This window comes from Pteropus medius, unplaced genomic scaffold (assembly GCF_902729225.1).
Source record: "Pteropus medius unplaced genomic scaffold, Ma_sr-lr_union100, whole genome shotgun sequence".
In the NCBI taxonomy this organism is placed as follows: Eukaryota; Metazoa; Chordata; class Mammalia; order Chiroptera; family Pteropodidae; genus Pteropus; species Pteropus medius.
The window spans coordinates 4,345,681-4,366,331 of record NW_024345481.1 but is presented as its reverse complement, the minus strand read 5'-3'; the positions used below and the strand labels follow the sequence as shown (position 1 = coordinate 4,366,331).

At 42.7% G+C, this 20,651-nt stretch overlaps 1 protein-coding gene across 1 annotated transcript in view; it reads left to right on the top strand.

The window, feature by feature from the left end:
* Positions 1-10,035: 10,035 nt before the first annotated feature.
* Positions 10,036-20,651, top strand: part of RSPH3 (radial spoke head 3) — a 24,559-nt gene continuing 13,943 nt past the window's right edge. The window contains exons 1-2 of the mRNA XM_039873916.1: positions 10,036-10,601; positions 13,518-13,605. Coding sequence (XP_039729850.1) covers positions 10,051-10,601; positions 13,518-13,605 — 639 coding nt within the window. The 5' untranslated portion in view covers positions 10,036-10,050. The remainder of the gene's footprint in view (positions 10,602-13,517; positions 13,606-20,651) is intronic.

Here is a 20,651-nt window from a genome sequence, read left to right as displayed (position 1 = left end):
CTGGCCCCCCACTCCGCTCCCCGCAGCCTGAAGCAGGCCACGCACCCCGCCCACTGCTTGGCCTGCGCCAGGTGTCCAACGCACTGAGCCTAAGCATAACACTTTTTATAAAAATTGTTTTAAATCTTGTATTTACATATCATGTCACAATTTTATAAACACTATCATGCACATCATCTCTTTTGATATGCAAAAATAATTGGGTGAGATGGGTAAAGCAGCTAACTAGCTGTTATTTTTAAAAACAACAAAAATATGTTCTCTTTGTCAGTAAGACAACAAATCATTTAAATTTTGCCTGCGGTCACAGAGCTAGTAAGTGTAAACCCAGACTTCAACTCCAGCCCCCAACTCTAGCTCCATAGCCCTGGTCAGTCAATTCTAGTCCCCTCACGCCTACTGACACGTGGAATGTTCTAGAGACATTGGCTCTGGAAAGAAAACCTCTCCACCATGTAAATCATCGCCTTTTATGGGTGTATTCTGTAAATGTGATTTCTTAAAAATAGTACTTCCTTAATGCAAGGTATACTTGTGCTGCAATTATTTTACTCACGAAAAGCTAATAAAGAACTAGTGACACCTTGTGGCCAAGACTTATTAATTCATGCGCTAAGACCGCCCATTTTCAGGTGGGACTTGTCCAAGGCAGCGGAGACAACAGCACGACTTCTGGGAAGAACGGTCTGTGGTGTAGACGCCACCTCTTATAACGGATCTCTCCTGGAATTACTCTACTTGGGCTTCAGTCCCAACCACCTCCCAGAAACTGCTCCCCCTGTCAAATTCACAGATGGCATCCATGTTGGCAAACCCAGGATCACTTCGCAGTCCTCGTCTTACTTAATGTCTCGTAACATCTGACCAAGTTGACCCCACTGTTCCTGAAACCCTCGGTTTCAGCAAGATGAACTGGTTCCCTTCTGCCTTTAAAGTCTGTAAAGCCCTCTAAACGCTCCTGAGTACCAGGTTTATACCTCTCACCCCGACCTTTCCGCTGAACTCGACTCACATCCCTAACCTGCTAACGTGACACATCCATCTGATGTCCAATAGCGTCTCAGATGAACACACCCGACTCACATCCCTAACCTGCTAACGTGACACATCCATCTGATGTCCAATAGCGTCTCAGATGAACACACCCGAAACGGAACTGCTGACTTCCCACGCCTTCCACCAAACTGACCGAATCTCAGTAAATGACATGGTTATCACATCATTTTGCTCAAGACAAAAACTTAGTGGTCATCCTTTATTCCTCTATTCTTTCTCCTTCGACTAATCAATGAGTTACCTAGATTCATTCTCCAAAATATGCCAAATGCGCCCCTTCTCTACATTTCCCCTACTGACACCTACCTCAGGCCACACCCTGTTACTCTTCACTTCTCACAATCTGTTCCTCACACGGCGATCGGCGATCTTTGTGAAAGATAATTCCGAGCGTATCGTTCCCCCACCTTAAAACCCAGAATGTCTCCCCATAACCCAAAATCCTCTCCATCCCACAAGGCCCTGCACAAATTGTCTCCTAGCTACCCTTAAGAGCCCACTTTCAACCACTCACGCCCTTGCTCTCCAGGTCCTAGCCATAGTGGCCTTCTGTTGCTTAAACGCAACAGCCCAGCTCCCGCCTCCGGGACCGTGCACTAGCTACTCCCCTCCGCCTGTGCGGCTCTCCCCAAGAAGTCGATGTGGTAAGGTCCCTTCTTATGTCACACAGGTCTCAGGATAAAGACTACTTCTCAGGGCTTCTCTACATCCTGATCAAAAGCAGTCGTTCAAACACTCCCTATCATAATACCCACCCTTTGTTTTCATCAGTCTTTATCATTCCCTGAAATTTTCTTTCTTTGTTGACTTAGTTGCCCGTTATCTGCCTCCCTTCACTTACGACAAAAGCTTCCTCTGTAGTTCTTACTAAAGCGCCTGGTCCAACGAAGGTGCTTGGTGTTTGTTAAATGAAGAATTGTCATTAAGTTCTCTCTGACATTCTCTTACCTATATTTAGAAATACTTCAGAAATCACAGCCATTCATTCACTTTTTTCACAGTCTAAAAGGAAAAGATGCTCCCTCTTCTTTTCCTTGGATAAAATGTACACTTGTGCTATTCATTCATTCATTCATTCATTCAACAAACTATTCCAGCCAAACATTAAGCTGTGTGGTAGGGCTACAAACAGGAATAGTACAAAACTCCTATGATCAAGGACCTCATGGCTTAGTCGTGGAGGTAACAAGTCATTATAAGTGCCACGTGGTCAATTAGAGATGGAAGTATAGTCAAGGACTACGTGAGCCTAAGTTAGCAGCACTGGAAATGTGTTCCTGGAGAAAACAGGAGCTGTGGCTTAAAGGACGAGCAGAAAATCAGCCAGCAGAAGAAGGGAAAAGCATAAATCATAGATATGGAGGTAGAAAACATGATAGTTCTTCTATCGCGAAACTGCAAGGATTCAGCTTTGCTGGGGAGAAAAAAAGTTCAAGGAGAAACTAACAAGATTTGAGACTGGAAACACAGGCACGCCACCCGATAGTGACGGGCTTATAGCGTGTTTACGGAGCTTGAACTCATAGCGCAAAGTGATTACAGAGCTATCTGAAGAGGGAACGAGCGTGGTCAGAGCGGCATTTCAGTCAGACCATTCTGTAGTTGCAAAGAAGATCTAACTCAGGCTGTCTGGATCAGGTCGAGGCTGGTAAGAATAGAACGGATGCAAAGACGAGGACGCGGAATCAAGAAAGATTTAGAAGGTAAACTGGGCAGGACTTGGTGATTCCGTGAGATATGGAGCGAGAGCAAGAGCGAGAGAGACGTGGCAGAATAGGCTTAGGGGTGGGAAGACGACGAGCACCGGAAGTAGACACTTTAGTGCACAGGTCCTAGACTCGGACAGGTGCTAGAACTGGTTCTGTCACTTACTTGCTGTAAGACTTTGCTAAGTGACACTAGCTACTTTAAGCTTCAGTTTCCTTGTAAGTTAAAATAGAAACAATTTGAGAACCTTCCTCACAGGGTCGTCGTAAGAATTGAATGACATCATGTATGTAAAGTGCTTAGCATGGTGCCTGCTGTATCAGAAACATCCATTAAGTATCAAGAAATTTTAAAATTATAATCAATCTACCTGTACCTGTGGTCGTGTATCTATCCTTTCTCCTACTGCTATGGGTGACCTGTCCATGCTTCTAGACGAGACCAAGCCCTCCGCCTGCGTGCAGGAGCCTGTCCCTTCTTGCCTACATCATTCCATGTCTAGGTCCCCCTCTACTGCTGCCCCCAGGCTTTCTACTGCGATTCTTAAAGGCCTATGCTCTGGGATAAGGTCAAACCAGAAAGTGATTAGCCCTCCCAAAGTCTGAATCCTTCACTGAAGGTCATCTGATCTGCTCCTACTCCACCTGCCAGCCAGAATAAAATTGAATCCTCTGAAGAAAGAGAACACCTGCCAGAGCCTCTCTGCCATATTTTTTTTTCTACACAATATCCAAGATTTAACTGGAAGCCTTAGTGATCTTTGACTCCTTTCTCTCTCCGGTGCCCCACGTTTAATCCATCTGTTTCTACCTTCAAAACAGATCTACTGTCTCTGACCACTTCTCACCCCTCCCCGTCCCGGTCCCTGATCCAAGCCGCTCTCTTAGCCTGGCTTACCAGGTAAGCCTTCTATTTAGCATCTCCACTTCTGCCTGTGCCCCAATTCAGTCTACTCTCAACCTAGCAACTAGAATAGAAATGCTTTTTGAAAAAATCACATGTCAAGCTTCTGCTCAAAACCCTTCAGGGTGTTTAATCTCAGAGTTAAAGTCCTTACACTGACCTACGAGACAAACGCATCTGAACGCAGTTAACTCTGACGTCACGTCAACGCGCCCCTCCTCGCTCCCTCTGCTCCATCGCCCCGCCGTCCGCACTCACCCTTGGACACACCTGAGAACTTGGCGCTGACCGCTTCCGGGAATGTTAGTCAAGTTTCATTGCTTCACCTCCTTCATGTCTTTATTCAAATGTCCCCTTTTCAGCGAAGCCTTCCCCGACCGATCTACAATTTCTACAATTTCCACCACCCCCTCTGACACTTCCTAGCATTCTTCCCCGCTTCACTTTTCCCCTCAGCTTGTAGAATCGTCTTACATACATATTTTACTCTCTTCGAGTTCTCCACGTCTACCTTGGGCTTCTGAGCCATGGACCAAGCCATTCTGAATGTGCTTCCCTCAATATCCTCACCAAAATATTATCACACAAATTAAATGTCACTTTCTCCTTTAGCCCTCTCATAAATTACCTCAAAATTAAGGGATCAGACCTAAAATCTTCATGTAGTGTTGTTACCTCTGGCATTTACCATAAACACCTTCATGTGAGTGTTATTTATACAATGCCTACAATCTGCTTTAGACCATAAGCTTCTGTGCTGACTGGAAAATTACTGTTTGGCTATCGCCCATGGGAACATAGGCTGTCATCCATAGGAACGTAACATTCTAACAATAAGCTTTCTGCTTCTGTACCCCCGCTTGCACACCTGACCTGTGGGTCGACAGGTAGTGAATAGAAGAAAAATAGACCTTTGTGTTCAGACAGAATGAAGAATGGGATTTGGGGCTTAAAAACCCTGTACCTCTACATTTCGGGGCTGCTTAATTTGGGGTCTGCGTACCCCTGGCAGACCTAGCTGGCTGAATAAAAAGTGTGTTTCCTATAACTGATTTCTGGTGGTCCGTGTGTCTTTCGGGGGCTGGTGGCTACACCATTTGGAGGCCCCAGCGAGATCTCAGGGAGTGGCCCTGGGATCTAAGACCGGACTGGCCTCCGAAGTGGTTGCTGTCTCTGTTACGGATTCAAAGGGGTGGCCAACCTGAGACGTTCCAGGGCCCTTGAATGCTGTGACGGGTTAGTATAATCGTCAAGGACGCAACCTTTAGAACACGCTCTTTGTTCCTGGTCCTGACGGAAATCTGGAATCTCCAAGGCCTCGGTGTCTGGATAAAAGGTACCTTCCTATTTCTGTTGACCGGTCAGTGGGGGTCCGTGGAGAGACTGGACGCAGTCATATCTCCCGGACCATGGCCAGGCCGCGGGACGCCGCCTCCTGTGCCCTGTCGTTGGGTTCTGTTTATTGTCTCTGGTCTTGTCTAGGTTGTAGGTGGCGGACTTCTCTGGGTCCGCCTACATCCCAGTAATTGTTCTTTGTCTGAGTGTCTGATTGTTCTTGTCTGAGTGTCTGACTGTTCTTGTCTGAGTGTCTGTTTTGTGTTTTCTGCGCAAGCGATGGGGGGAAGCCTGAGTTCACAGAAGACACCCTTGGGGTGTCTCCTGCGACATTTCAAAGAAGGGTTTGTAGAAGGAGCTAACTATGGCATAAAGTTTTCTCCAGGCCAGAGTAAGAACATTGTGTAAAGTTGAGTGGCTGTCTTTTGATGTAAACTGGCCTCCTGAGGGTTCTTTTGACAGGGGTTTAATGAGGAATGTTTGGAAGATTGTCACGGAAGATCCGGGACATCCCGATCAGTTTCCCTACATCAATCAATGGTTAAACCTTGTTCAGACACCCCCTCCTTGGCTCCGTCAGTGTGCCCTTGCTCTGGAGGCACGAGTTTTAGTTGTGGGCACCCCGAAACATGCAGCAACTGAATCTCCAAGACAGCCCAGTCCCTCAGTCCTCCAACCTCCACTGGAGGACAGTGACTTTCCCCCACCCTATAATCCAGGACAACAAAGGCCCAATAACACCGCCTCACTTCCTCGGACGCGGGCAGGTAACCCCTATGGGCCTCCTGCTCCTGCTCCGGGCGGGGCACCAGCCAATACCACCACCCTGGCCATCCTCCCCTTGCGAGAAGCACCACCCCGGGGGCATCACACAGACAGGCCCTTTATGGTTTACGTGCCTTTCTCGACTAGTGACCTGTACAACTGGAAGGCACAGAATCCGCCTTTCTCTGAGAAACCCCAGGCATTAATAGGACTCTTAGAAAGTGTCTTTCAGACTCACCGCCCCACTTGGGACGATTGTCAACAGCTTTTAATCACTCCCTTCACCGAGGAAGCACGCGGACACATTCGGACTGAAACACAAAAGACAGCTGCAGGAGGGAGGAGAGCTGAGGAAGCAGGGAACAGATCGAGGAGGAATTTCCTTCCTCCCGCCCAGACTGGGGACACAATTCTCAGGCAGGGAGAACGGCATTAGATCGGTACCACCAGATTCTAATCGGGGGCATTAGGATGGCTGCTCGTCAGCCGACTAACCTTTCTAAGGTAACTGAAGTTATACAGGGACCTCAGGAATCCCCTGGAGCATTTCTTGAACAAGGCGTACCGGGTATACACCCCCATTGATCCTGAGGCCCCTGGGAATCAGCAGGCAATGAATATAGCCTTTGCTACTCAGGCAGTCTCTAATATCCAGCGTAAATTGCAAAAAATTAGAAGGTTTTGTAGGGATGAACCTGTCCCAACTTGCTGAGATAGCCCAGAAGGTGTTCAACAACGGGGAGGCACTGGATGTCCCCAAATGTATGGCTAAAATCCAAAGCTACTGTCATCTACCCAGCCAATCTGTTGCCAGACCCAGACCCCGAGACCCCCGTTCATGACTGCATAGATTTCACTGACGCTGTGCGTTCCTTGTGGCCATACCTCAAGGACTCCCCTCTGCCTGAGGCTGATGAAGTTCTATTCATGGACGGGAGCAGCTTCATGCAGGAAGGAAGGAGGTACGCTGGGGCAACGGTCGTAACTTTAACTAGTACCGTCTGGTCACAAGCTCTTCCCCATAGGACTTCTGCTCAAAAAGCAGAACCCATCGCCTTCACTGAGGCACTAAGATGGGGAAAGGATAAGGCAGCCACAATATACACTGACAGCTGATACGCCTTTGCCACTGCACATGTACACGGAGCCATCTACAAGGAAAGAGGGCTTCTGACTTCAGCTGGGAAGGACATCAAGAACAAGGGGGAGATTTTAGCCTTTCTTGAAGCCATATAGATGCGTAAGGCTCTTGCTATTGTTCTTTGTAAAAGGGCATCAAAAAGGGAATAGGCTGAGGCTGAGGAAAACCAAAGAGCCAATGCAGAGACAAGAACAGCGAACAGCGGCCACAAGGCCAGCGGGGCCCCCACCACATCTACTGACTGTTGTCCCTTACCCAGAACTGCCTCTGTCTCCAACCTATACAGCTGAAGAGAACATATATTTTCAAGACAAGGGAGCCACTAGGAACCAACAGGGGTGGTGGACGACCCCAGAGGGAAAAATCAGGCTCACGGGCCCTTGGAAGGACTCTCCTCCACCAACTACACCAGACCACACACCTAATGCGAACTAAGATGCTCCAGAAGGGAGAAGAACTGCAGAGGAGATGGCCTCACGATGCCCAGCTTGTGCCCAAGTTAATCCAAAGGGGAAGATAGAAGAACCTAGGCATAGAGAAAGAGAAACATCCGGGGGACCACTAGCAAGTAGATTTCACTGAGGTAACCCCGACTGTGGGGGGCTACAAATACTTACTCATTTTTATAGACTTCTTTTCAGGATGGGCCTTCCCCACCAGGAAACTGCCTTAGTAGTTACTAAGAAACTACTACAAGAAATTCTCCCTCGTTTGGTCTCCCTGGAACTTTAGGGTCGGATGACAGGCCAGCCTTCGTAGCAAAGGTATCACAGCAATTGGCTAGCTACCTAAATTTGCGATGGAAACTCCACTGTGCTTACCAGCCCCAAAGTTCCGGCCAAGTAGAGCAAATGAATCAGACCCTAAAAGAGACATTAGTCAAGTTAGGATTAGAAACTGGTGGGACCTGGGTAGAACTTTGCCCCTTTGCCCTTCTCCAAGCCAGGTGTACTCCATATATTAATAGATTCACCACATTTGAAATTTTGTTTGGAAAACCCCCACCTTTAGTACCTAAAATAGAAGACGAGAAAAAGGCAGAACTGCATAACCTTGTCTTATGTAAGTCTTTACAGGCCCTTCAAAGTATACAGAAGGAGATTTGGTCCCAGGTTCGTGCTATTCACTCAGCTCCGGAGGACGGACTTCTCCACCAGTTTCAGCCTGGGGACTCTGTGTGGATTCGGAAGTTCACTTCCAAAGGACTAGAACCCAAATAGAAAGAACCTTTCACTGTCTACCTGATGACGCCCACTGCAGTTAAAGTAGACGGCATCCCATCATGGATTCATCACTCCCACGTGAAGGCAGCACGAGAGTGGACAGCTCGGGAAGACGGGCCCTTAAGACTAAGACTCAAGCGTACATAAGTCTAACCCTCTGTTTCTTCCTTTTTTCCTCTTTAGTCCAGGCATTCGACCAGCCACAACCAAAACCAGAAGGAGCATTAATAACTTTGCTAATGATAATACACAAGGTCTTAAATAAGACTACCCCAGACATAGGGCAAGATTGCTGGTTGTGCCTAAACCCAAAACACCCTTACTATGTCAGGGTAGAAACTCCCCTAAACTTAACTGAGCTCAGCAGGCTAGAACTTCAAGTCGATTCACTAGCAGAAGTAGTCCTTCAGAATAGAAGAGGTTTAAGTTTATTATTCTTAGAACAAGATAGATTATGTATGGCTCTAGGTGAAACCTGTTGCTTCTATGCCAATAACTCTGGAATAATTAGAAAAAGATTACGACTAGTACAGAGAAATTTAGATGCCAGGGAAAAACAGAGACTAAAATCAAATAACTGGTTTCACAGGATGTTCAATTGGTCACCATGGCTAACAACCCTTCTATCTGCTGTAGCTGGACCTTTAATCCTCCTCCTCCTCTTGTTAACTTTTAGCTCATGTTTCCTCGATTTCTTGTTTACATATATAAGGAAGAAAATTAATTCTATCAGACTTTTAGTATTACAAAATAGAGGCTATGAGCAAATTCCGCATGAAGAATCAAGGCTTGGATTTTCCGCTAAGACCAGTGGGGAATGTGCTGGCTAGAAAATTACAGTTTGGCTATCGCCCATGGGAACATAGGCTGTCACCCATAGGAACGTAACATTCTAACAATAAGCTTTCTGCTTCTGTACCCCCCGCTTGCACACCTGACCTGTGGGTCAACAGGTAATGAATAGAAGAAAAATAGACCTTTGTGTTCAGACAGAATGAAGAATGGGATTTGGGGCTTAAAAACCCTGTACCTCTACATTTCGGGGCTGCTTAATTTGGGGTCTGCATACCCCTGGCAGACCCAGCTGGCTGAATAAAGAGTGTGTTTCCTATAACTCACTGATTTCTGGTGGTCTGTGTGTCTTTCGGGGGCTGGCGGCTACAACACTACAGCTCACTGGAGGGATCTAGATCTTAATATACTGTTGTTGTTGTTTTTTACCGAACATTAATATTTCACATTTATTAACTTTTCATTCTCATGACAAACCCTAAGAGATAAATTCTAGTGTCCCCACTTTAGATTGGGAAGATGCAGCACAAAAGCATTAATTTGTGGGACGTCATGGAGATAGGACATTGTAGAACCTGGATTCAAATCCAGACAGCATATGGCTAAACTGAAGGAATAAATGCAACTAACTCATCAATCAGGAACAGGCACACTACAATAGTTTTAACACTGCTAACACGAAAATCGAAGCCTCTGCCTTCTGAGCGCAGACCCGCCCCGTGATCCATAATTGTTCAAAGCCCGAGGCCTAACAGATGTAGGTACAGGGTACCAAGAGACTCAGCAAAGCTCCCACCCCGTTCCCAACATAGTCTGCGGGGCCGCCCTTGCCACTGCGTGGACCAAGGGTCCCAAGGTGCCAGCGACAGAGCGGTAAGCGGAAACGACGCGGGGCAAGGCTGCGGGGGGTGGCAGCCCTGGCCGGCCCGGCACGTAACAGAGCTGGAGCCCGGCTGCCACACGCGCGCCACCGTGGTACGTGCACAACCGGAGGTGGCGACGCGGCAGGGCAGACCAGCCGGGAAGACCCTCCAACGAGCGGGAGCCTGGGGTAATGGCGCCAACACCAGCCCCGAAAGCCACAATCCGAAGTGAAGCCGAGGACCGCTGCCGGGACGCCCCGAGGCCATGCCCGAGGCCGCCATGCCCGACGCCGCCATGCCCCCGACCCAGTCCAGGAAGCTCCACACGCGCGGGAACGGCCGCCCCCGAGGCGCGGGTGGGCGGAGCCAAAGGCCGGAAGTGCGCCGGCGCGCAGGCGTCCCCGCGAAGCCCGCCCGCCGCAGCCCCGAGGTCGGGTGCCTGGGCGGAAGTCGCGGTTGCTGGGCAACCGGAGCTGGCTCCGCCGGCGATCTCTGCGCTTCCCCGAGCGAGTCGAGCGTAGCGCCCACCTCCTGCCCTGGCAACTTTCCGTCCCGCCCGCCTCCGCTCTTCCCGTCTCTCCTCGCGTCCCGTAGTCCCTGCCCTTGGCACCACGTAAACCTCTCCGGCTCCCACGACGCCTTAGCGCCCACCTGCTTGGAGGCCAAGCTCCATCAAAAGCGAAGTGGTTCGACCCCGGACGTGGCCTCCAGGTTAACTGACCGCGCCTCTTGGACCATGGGCACCTACACCTACACCAGCCGGCCCCGGGCCCTGCCCTGCCAGCGCCGCCGTTACCGAGACGGCCTTATACAGCCGTGAGTGAGCCACCCAGTCCCTGTGTGGTCCCCACCTGTCCCCCTCCCATCGCGTGGTCCCTCCCCCCTGGTAAAACCTGCCTGCGCTGCCTTCCCTTCTCTACACCTGTCGAAATACACTTTCTTCCCCGAAGAACTCTTTCGTGTGTGGAAGAATGAAGCAAGAAGGGGCATGGGTGGCCTCCCTTAGTTAACTTATAAGGGATAATAAGTTGCTGGCATGATCGATAACATGTATGGGGATCCGGCTTATTTCACAAAGTTTGAGTCAACTAACGTTTGTTGTTGGCCAGTGTGTGCCAAGCACCTAACCAGGGGTATTTACATACATTTTCTTTCTTAGTCCACAGTGCTGTGAAATTAGTTTTATGACTCCATTACGCAAATAAGAAAACTGAGTTAGTTGATATGCAAGTTGCAGGACTTTGTTTATATTGAACTAATCCGTTGATTCAAGCCATTGGAAGGAGTGGGGTGTATGTGTGTGTATTTGATATTTCAGTTTAAAATTATCTTTATTAGTGATTTTCAATTTACAAAAGTAAGATGCGCTTGAAGCAAATGAAAAGTAAAAAATAAGGATGAATAAAGGCAATGTTAATTATCTCCTCACCACCACTCCCATTTCCCTCTCTAAACAAATTTAACAATCTTATATTATTATTCTACCCCTCTTTGTTTGTACACACATATATATGAACATATATACATTTATATAAAAGGTTTAGTTCCAAATGAAAAATACAATTCCATAAAAATGGGCTTTTCTTCTCTGTATTAGAAGCTCTAATTTTTTTTCTAATTTTATGTATACATACACATACATATTCAATTTTACATAAATACCTATATATCATTTTTTATTACCTGTCATTCATGCTCGGGTGTATTCTTAGTGCCCCAGCCCCTTTCCTGGCAAACCTGCTCTTCCTCTCCTACCCTCAAGGTAAATCATGTTAGTGATCTTGCATGAATGCTTCTGTACAAATGTATAAAATATACGGACTGATACACGCATACAAGAGCTTTGTCTGCTTCGTAGCAACGATGACATACACAATTCTTAGCATTTTCCTTTTCTCACTTAATTCTTTGTGGAAATTCCTTCAATTATTTTTGATAGCCTGATAGCCCCTGGTATGGATATACTATATGAGTTATTAAAAATTTTCCACTGTCAGTAGATACTCATTTTGCTTCATATTTCTACCACGAAAAAGGAGGTTTCAGTAAACAATTTTATGTACTGGCCTCTTAATATTTTTATGAGTCAGATTCCCAGAGTGTATATTTTTAATATGAACAGATGGAATAATACATTTCTCCAGGAATGTTTAAACATATCCTTTCCCCACATCCTCACCAGCAATAGGTGTTTTTGTTTTTTTTTTTCTTTTTGGCTTTTGATAGCATGAAAACTAAACCAAAGTTTTTCCTCACGATTAGCACTGTTTGGCTTTAATCAAGTAAGCCTGTTTGGACTTTTTCATTCTAACAGATCACTGGCTACAATGTATAGAACAGATCGAGGGGGAAATTTTGTTCTAGATGGTTAAGAGACTTTTGCAGTGGTCCAGGTAAAAGACAGTGGGGGCAGTGAGCAACAGATAGGTGTGAGAAAGATTTGCGGAGGTAAACTCAATAGGACTTGCTGGATGGTAGGGAGCTGGGAAGAGGAAAGAATCATGGCTGACTCCAAGGCTTCTAGATTAAGCCAAGTGCGTGGTTAGTGGTACCATTTAATGAAATAGGGAACACTAAAGAAGTAACAAGTTGAGTGGGAGAATAATAATTAGTTCAATTTTGAGGTTGCCTTTCAGACATCTTAGTGAGATGTCAATGAGCATATCAATTGGATATACATGCCTGAAGCCCAGAGGAGAGTTCTGAGCTAAAAATATATAAAATTCAGAGTTTTAGGATCATAAGTGAAGCCTTAAGAATGGATGAGGTCAGCTAAGGACAAGAGGAGGCTGAGTCCTGAGGAAATCCTCCCATACAGGAGGAGGCAGCAAACACAGGCTGAGAAAGAGCAGTCAGAGAAGTCGGAGAAAAACAAACAAAAGAATATGGTTATGTCACAGAGGCTTGGGAAGGAGAGGGCTGTCGTGAATGGGCTGCCGGCTGAGCGGAACACTGCCCAGAGGTCGAGTAAGAGGAGCAGCGTAGATGCCTGGGCTCTAAGTAATATGAAGTTAGGTTATCCAGTAGTGGTTTCAATATACGATAAATCAGCTACCTGCTAGCCCTCTGAGAATCATTTTTGATAGAGTACCATTACTGGTATACAGCACACTTGGTTTCATAACCATAAATAGGAGATCATTTAAAGAAGTTGAATGAAAATGTCAACTGTGTGTTTTTCATTATTGATCATTATGATGCCCCAAATTAAAATTTTATTAATATTTAAAACAATATAATGTTAAGAGATCTTTGAGGTTAAAGAACAATGAAAAATTTAATTTGTTTTATTGAGCCTGATTTTATTAATGTAACTTTTTATCCTTGAATCAAACTTTTGCCAGTTCTTTAGGGTGGGCCCCTTTTCAATTGGGCCATTTTTAATGTTATGTACTCTAACATTTTACAGTCTAAATCCAGCTCTGCCACTCACTAGTTAGATGACCTTGGGCAGAACCTCTTTTAGTTTACTTCCTCTCTGTCAAATGGGCATTATAGTTCTCCACTTGAAGCTTATTGTAAGCAATAAATAAAATAACATGGGAGGGGCTCGGCATATAATAAGCACCCCAAAATAGTAGCCATTCGTCTTCTTATTTTATGGACTGTGCTAAAACAAAAATCTGTTTTCTGAAAATATTTTCATCTTAGTCAAGTCTTATTAAAAATGAATTGACTTCACTGGTACCAACAGGCTATTCCAGCAGTTATTTAGAATGCGCTGTTTTACAGAGCGGAAGAACCTATGCCTTACGGAAACATAATGTACGACAGAAGGGTGATCCGAGGCAACACTTACGCCCTTCAGACAGTGCCGCTGGTAAGTAGAGTTTGAAGAGTCTTAGCACAGAGCTTTTCACTACATCTGGTGAAAGACCAGTGTCTGTCTGTCTTTCTTTTAATTTCTAACCTGTTGCAGACTAGAATGTTTATAAAATAAAATAAAGATGGATTACTAGGGGGGAAAAAAAAAAGACAGCAAAACACAAGCCCGACAGTGGTTGCAAAGGGCCAGGGCAGGTAGGGGAAATAGGGAGTTATTATTTAATAGGTAGAGTTCCAGTCTTACAAGATGAAAAGTGTCCTGGAGACGGATGGTGGTGATGGCTGCACCACAGCGTGGATGTGCTTCATGCCACTGAACCATACACTTAAAAATGGTTACGATAACTTTTATGTGTATCTTACCACAAATGAAAAATATAAGCCCCAGTTTTCTATTAGATTAACAGAACTCTGGAAAACTACTCTAAAGCTTTATAAACTTCTACTCTCTGCTTTTATAATTAAATTGTTACAGACCAGTTTAAACAGTTCACAGACAATGCTAGTCTGAGGACCACACCTTGAGTAGCACTGGTCTAATATATTCAGGTTTGTTTATGTTATCTCATTCTCTAATACTATTATCATTATTTAATTAAAAATTCTGAATTATGCTTTCTTTGATTCACCGAACAAATATTTATTGAGTTTTCGGTCCTGCGCTGGCTACGTAGGATACAGAGATGAGTAAGACATGGTGTGATAACAAGAGTGATGATTTCTTGGCACAGAAAAGAAATATAATTAAATTAATTTGTAAACACTACATGACATAAGTGCCTAAAAACACATGGTGATGATATATGGAATATTAGACCTTCTAAGGCAGTGCACATCAAAACCACCTAGAATACTCATTAAAAGTACATATGCTTCAGCTGTACGTGGGATCTACTGTTAGAACCTCCGAGGGTTGGACACCAGAACATGCACTATTAATAAATTTCTGGACGTTCTGGAGCAGTCAGTTCTAGCACCAGCATTTGGAAACAATAGCTCATATATATGATGTAGACATGTTTTGGCATTTTCTTACGGCAGCAGCAATGAGCACTAGCATTCCTAGAACAAAAGTAGAAAGGAGAATCACTTTCTTAGTTCTTTTTTTAAAAAATTAATATTGCGGTGATTTGATATACTTTTTTAAAGTTCTTTAGTCATTTAACACCTTACCTTAAAAGTCTATCCTGAGACTTCCAGTTCCAGACAAGCAGGAATTCACCAATCCCTTTCTATTCATCCCTGTGAAAAACCCTGGACTTAGCACAACAAACATAGGAAGATTCCGAAAGGTGGACCGGCGAGGGACCTCAGGATTCGAACAACATGGTAATGAGTTCACTGAGTTTTCTTTTTGCCTCCCACATATTCCATTCAGAGCACTGGAGAAGTCTGCAACCTGGAACCTCCAAGAAAAGCCTGATCCCTCCATCTAAAAGACTGGGAAAATGGCAGCCTAGCAGAACAGAAATCCTTTTATGATGCTACCCCTTCTCCAGCCAAACACCAAAGGAAAAACTTTCCTGCCCCTCCCAATGGCATCGTTAAGGCTGAGATGTGGAGCTGGCCTCCATCCCCACATGGCAGCATCAGTGCTCTATTAATCAGTGCTCCGATTCACCTACTGGGGTGGTGTCAACAAGGGTAGAGTAAGAAGCTGAACTTCCACCCTCACCCAGGGGCAGTGACGTGGTAAGACATGGTACAGGGGAGTGCCCTATTTTGCTGGCATGATGTCAGAGCCAAGAGGAAGCTGAATTTCAGCATTTATCTGCCAGCACAAGGTGGAATAAGGCAGTGCTAGTCAGAGCTCCGTGCCCCTGTACCCCAACACTAGTGTCAGCAGAGCATAGCAAGGAGCTGAAATACCACCCTACCAGGCACCAATAAGGTGTTACACATTAACCCTCTGCTTTCAGTGGGGTGGTGTCCATGGGGCCCAGTAGGATGTGGGACTTCTATCTCTACCTATGCCTGCACGCCAAAACAAAAAGGGGTGACTTCCTGCTAAAAAGATTTTTAAAAATTGAGTCTCACACAATACCCAAAATGTTTAGGATACAATAAAAAAAATATACCAAGAACCAGGGCAGTCACAACTTGAATGAGAAAAAATCAATCAAGAGATGACAACACCAAGATGATTCAGTTATAGGAACCGGACAAGGATTTTAAAGCAGTAATCAGAAAAAGTGTTTCAATAAAAAATGAATAATTATGAACACTCTTAAAACAAATGAAAAAACAAATTCACAAAGAGAAAATACAAAAATGATCCAAATGGAAAATATAGAACTGAAAAATACGATAACCAGAATTAAAAACTCACAGGACAGATTCATCGAAGGTGACATAGGAAACAATGAATTCAAAAACAAATAAATGGAAATTACCCAGTCTGAACAACAGATAGAAAATAAACAAAAAAAGAGCATCAGAGAAAGAAACAACAACAAAATGGCTAACATTCATGTTATCCAAGTCTCTGAAGAAGAGAAAAAGTGTATAACTGAAAAAATATATGAAGAAATAGTGCTTGAAAATTTCACAAATTTGGCAAAAGGCATAAATCTACATATCCAAAAAGCCGATTGAAACCAAGCAAGATAAACCTAAAGAAATTCACACTAAGACTCATCAAAGTCAAATTTCTGAAAGTTAAAAACGGACTCTTGAAAGCAGCTATAGAAATGTGACACATTATTGGAAGGGGAACAGTTATTTATTTAAATAACAGTGGATTTCTTATCTGAAACCATGAAGTCCAGAAAAAAAGTGGAACAATTTTTCTGAAGCCTTGAAAGAGAAGGACTATCAAGCCATAATTCTAATCCAGTGAAAATATTCTTCAGGAATGAAAAGGAAATTAAGTGATTCTGAGATGAAGAAAAGCAAGTGGATGCCCTACTTTACTGGGGTGGTGTCGTCAGAGGATTCGTCACCAGCAGACCTCCCCTTAAAGAACTGAAGGAAAGGAAATGTTAAGAAGGTTTGGGACTTCAGGAAAGAAGATAGAACAATGGAATAGGTGAAACTAGGGATAAATTTAATAAACCGTCTTTCTCCAGAGTTTGAAAAATTGTTTCATGGTCGAAGCAAAATTATCACAGCTGATACAGTGCTTAATGTGTATAGATGGAATATTTAAGATTACATTTTGATTACATTTTTAAAATAGGGAGACTAAAAGGATCTAATTCGAAGTAAGATTTTTACACTTCACCTGAAGTGGTAAAATATCAATCCTCGATCTTGGCTATGATCAGGTACATAATATATTATAATACCTGGAGCAACTATTTTCTTTACGCAAAGAGATATCATCCTGGATCGTAGAACAAATCTCAATGTATTTAAAATAATTGAAATCATACAGAGTATGGTTCTCCGAACTGCAATCAAACTAGAAATCAGTAATAGAAAATGACAAGAAAATCTTCAAACATAAATTAAGCAATATACTTTCAAATAACCCATAGAGGAAGCATTAAGGACATTTTGAAAAGAATGCTTAGAACCGAATGAAATACAACATATCAGAAGTTGCGAGATGTAGCCAAAGCAGTGTTGACAGGGAAAAAAGGAAAGACTTCAAATCAAAAATCTAAACTACCACAGTAAACTGGAAAAAGGTGAGCAAAATAAACCCAAGGCAAGCAGATGGAAGAAAATAATAAAGATAAAAGCAGAAATCAATTAAATGGAAAACAAAAATAGATAAAAATCAGTGAAACCACAAGTTCTTCAAAAAGATAACCTTCTAGCAAGACTATCGAAGAAATAAAAAAAGAAGTAGCAGATATCAAGTATTAATATTGAGATACAACTACAGATTCTGCATCCATTAGAAGATTAAAAGGATAATAATGGAATACTGCAATTAAATCTGCACACATAAATTGAACGATATAGATGAAATGGACTAATTCTTCAAACTACAAACCACCAAAATTCAATTAACAAATATTAATTTATAACTATAACTAGTTAGGATATTGTCCTATTACTAGTAAGGATATTGAATTTCAAATTTTAAAATTTCCCAAAAAGAAATCTCCAGGCCCAGATGATTTCATTGGCGAATTCTACCAAACATATAAAAAAGAATTTGCATCAATTCTACAGTCTTTTCCAGAAAATGAAAGAGGAGGGAACACCTCTCAACTTATTTTATAAGGCCGGTATTACCCCAATACCCAAATCAGACAAAGATAGCAATAACAAAACTTTAGGCTAATAGCTGTCAAGAATGTAGATACAAAAATCCTCAGCAAAATATTTGCGAATAAAATCTGGCAATATCTAAAAAGAGCTATATACTCTGACCAAGTGAGATTTATTCCAGGAATGCAAGAGTGTTCCAGCATATGCAAATCAGTTTACTCTACCATATCAACAGGTTAAAGAAGAAAAATCCCACGACCATATTCATTGATGCAGAAAAAGTATTTAACAGAATTTACCACTCATTCATGATAAGCACAACAAATTAAGAATTGAGGGTAATTTCCTCAACTTGATGAAGAGCATTCACAAAATACCTACAACTAATGTTATACTTGATAGTGAAAGAGTGAATGCTTTCCCTGTTACACTGGAAAAAGGCAAGGATGTCCAATCTCACCACTCTTACTCAGCATAGTACTGGAAGTTCTAGCCAGTGCTAGATCCAGATCAGAAAGGAAGAAATAGCACTGTCCCTAAGTGAAGATGATACGATTGTCTACCTAGAAAATCCATTCAATCTACAAAAAGACCTAGAACTAATCATTGGGTTGAGCAACACTTCAGGATACAAGATCAACACACAAAAATCAGTCATATTTCTGTGTACTGGAAAGGAACATGTGGAAAACAAAATTTAAAACACAATACCATTTACAATCCAAAAACCTGGAATAGCCAGGTATAAATCTAACAACAGGATCCGTAAGATAAAAATCACAAAACACTGATGAAAGAAAGATGATCTAAAGAAATAGACATAACCATATGCATGGATTGAAAGACTCACCACAGTAAAGATGTTAATTCTCCCCAAATTGATCTATAACACAATTCCTGTCAAAATTCTAGCAAGATTTATATAGATCTAGACAAGCTTATTCTAAAATTCATATGGAAAGATAAAGGAACTAAAATAGTTTAAACTATTTTGAAAAAGAACAGGAATAATCACTCAACCCTATGTTAAGACTTACTATAGATAATATTTGTAATTATTTCAAAACAGGGTGGTATTGATGGAGGAATAGATACATGGAACACAATAGAGAACTCAGAAATGTACCAGCACAAATACACCCAACTAATTTTTGACAAAGGGACAAAAGCAGTTCAACAGAGGAAATATAGCCTTTCAACAAATGGTGCTGGAGCAATTGAACATCTATAGACCAAAAAAAAAAAAAAAAATTTCAAACAACATACTATATACAAAAATTAATTCAAATGGATCATGGATTTAAATGTGAAGTGCAAAGCTATAAACTTTTAAGGGAAAAAAACCTTCAGAATCTAGGCCTAAGGAAAGAGTTCTTAGATATGACACCCAATCCACAATCCAGAGGGGGAAAAAACCATAATTAATTGGACTGCATCAAAATTAAAAACTTTGGTGATATGAAAAATCCTTATAAGAGAGTGAAAAGACAAGTTACGAACTGGAAGAAAATATTCGCAAACCACGTTTCCAACAAAAGTCTTATATTTGGAATATATTAAGAACTCTCAAAACTCTAAAAAAAAAGATAATCCAGTTAGAAAATGGTCGAAAGACGTGAGCATATATTTCAACAAAGAAGAGGTATGGGTGGCAAACACATTAAAAAGTATATCAACATTGTTAGTCATTAGAGAAATACAAATTAAAACCATAACTACACACCTGTTAGAAAAGCTAAAATTTTTAAATACTGGTAATAATGGGCTTGTGAGGATGTGGAGCAACTGGAACTCTCATACGTTGCCGATGGTAACGTAAAATGGCCTATCCACTCTGGAAAACTGTTCAGTAGCTGCTTATTAAAACTAACAGGTGCTTACCATTTGACTCCACAATTGCACTCTTAGACATTTATCCCAGGGAATGAGAACTTATATTTACATAAACCTGTACATGAATGAACATTTCGTAGCAGCTTTATTCATAATAGCCCAAACTGAAAACACCTCCTAAGTGTCTCTCAATAGGTGAATGGTTAAACAAACCTGATATATTCATACAATCAAAGACTAATCGGTAACAAATGGACAACTATTGATACACTTAACAATGTGGGTGGATATCGAGAGCATTTTGCTTAGTAAAAAAAAAAGCCAATCTCAAAAGGTTACATACTGTTTGATTCCTTGTATGTAACATTCTCAAAAGACAAAACTACAGAGATAGGGAGCAAATTAGTGGTTGCCAGGGGACAGGGATGAAGGTAGCACTTGGGAGAAGTATAAGGAATACCCAAAGGAGCCCCTTTGTGGTCATGAAACAGGCCTCTATCTTAACTGTGGCGGTGGTTATACAAATCTTTTTGGGGGACAAAAACACATAGTATCTTATACATAGACACAAACACAAATCAATGCATATAAAAAATGTGAAAACTGAATTAGATCTGTTAATATTTATCTGTGTTAATGTTCTGATTTTGATGTTATGCTACAATTATATAAAATGTCACCGTTGGAAAAAAAAACTAGGTAAAGGGTACACAAGACTCTATTTTGCAACCTCCTGTGAATTATTTCTAAATAAAACTTAAAAAATTTTTTTTTAACTAGACCCTGAAACAGTCGAGTTGGGCAATATGTTTCTAAAATGAACTTGTTGCATTTATGTTACCCCAAATCTTTCAGGAGCTGACATCTATACAGTCACGCTCTGCCTACCAACAGGAGCATATTCTGTGAAATGCATCATTAGGCAGTTTCGTTGTCGTGCAGACATCATAGAGGTACACACACCTGGATGTTCAGCCTACTACACGCCTAGGCTATATGGTATAGCCTATTGCTCTTGGGCTACAAGCCTGTACAGTACGTTAC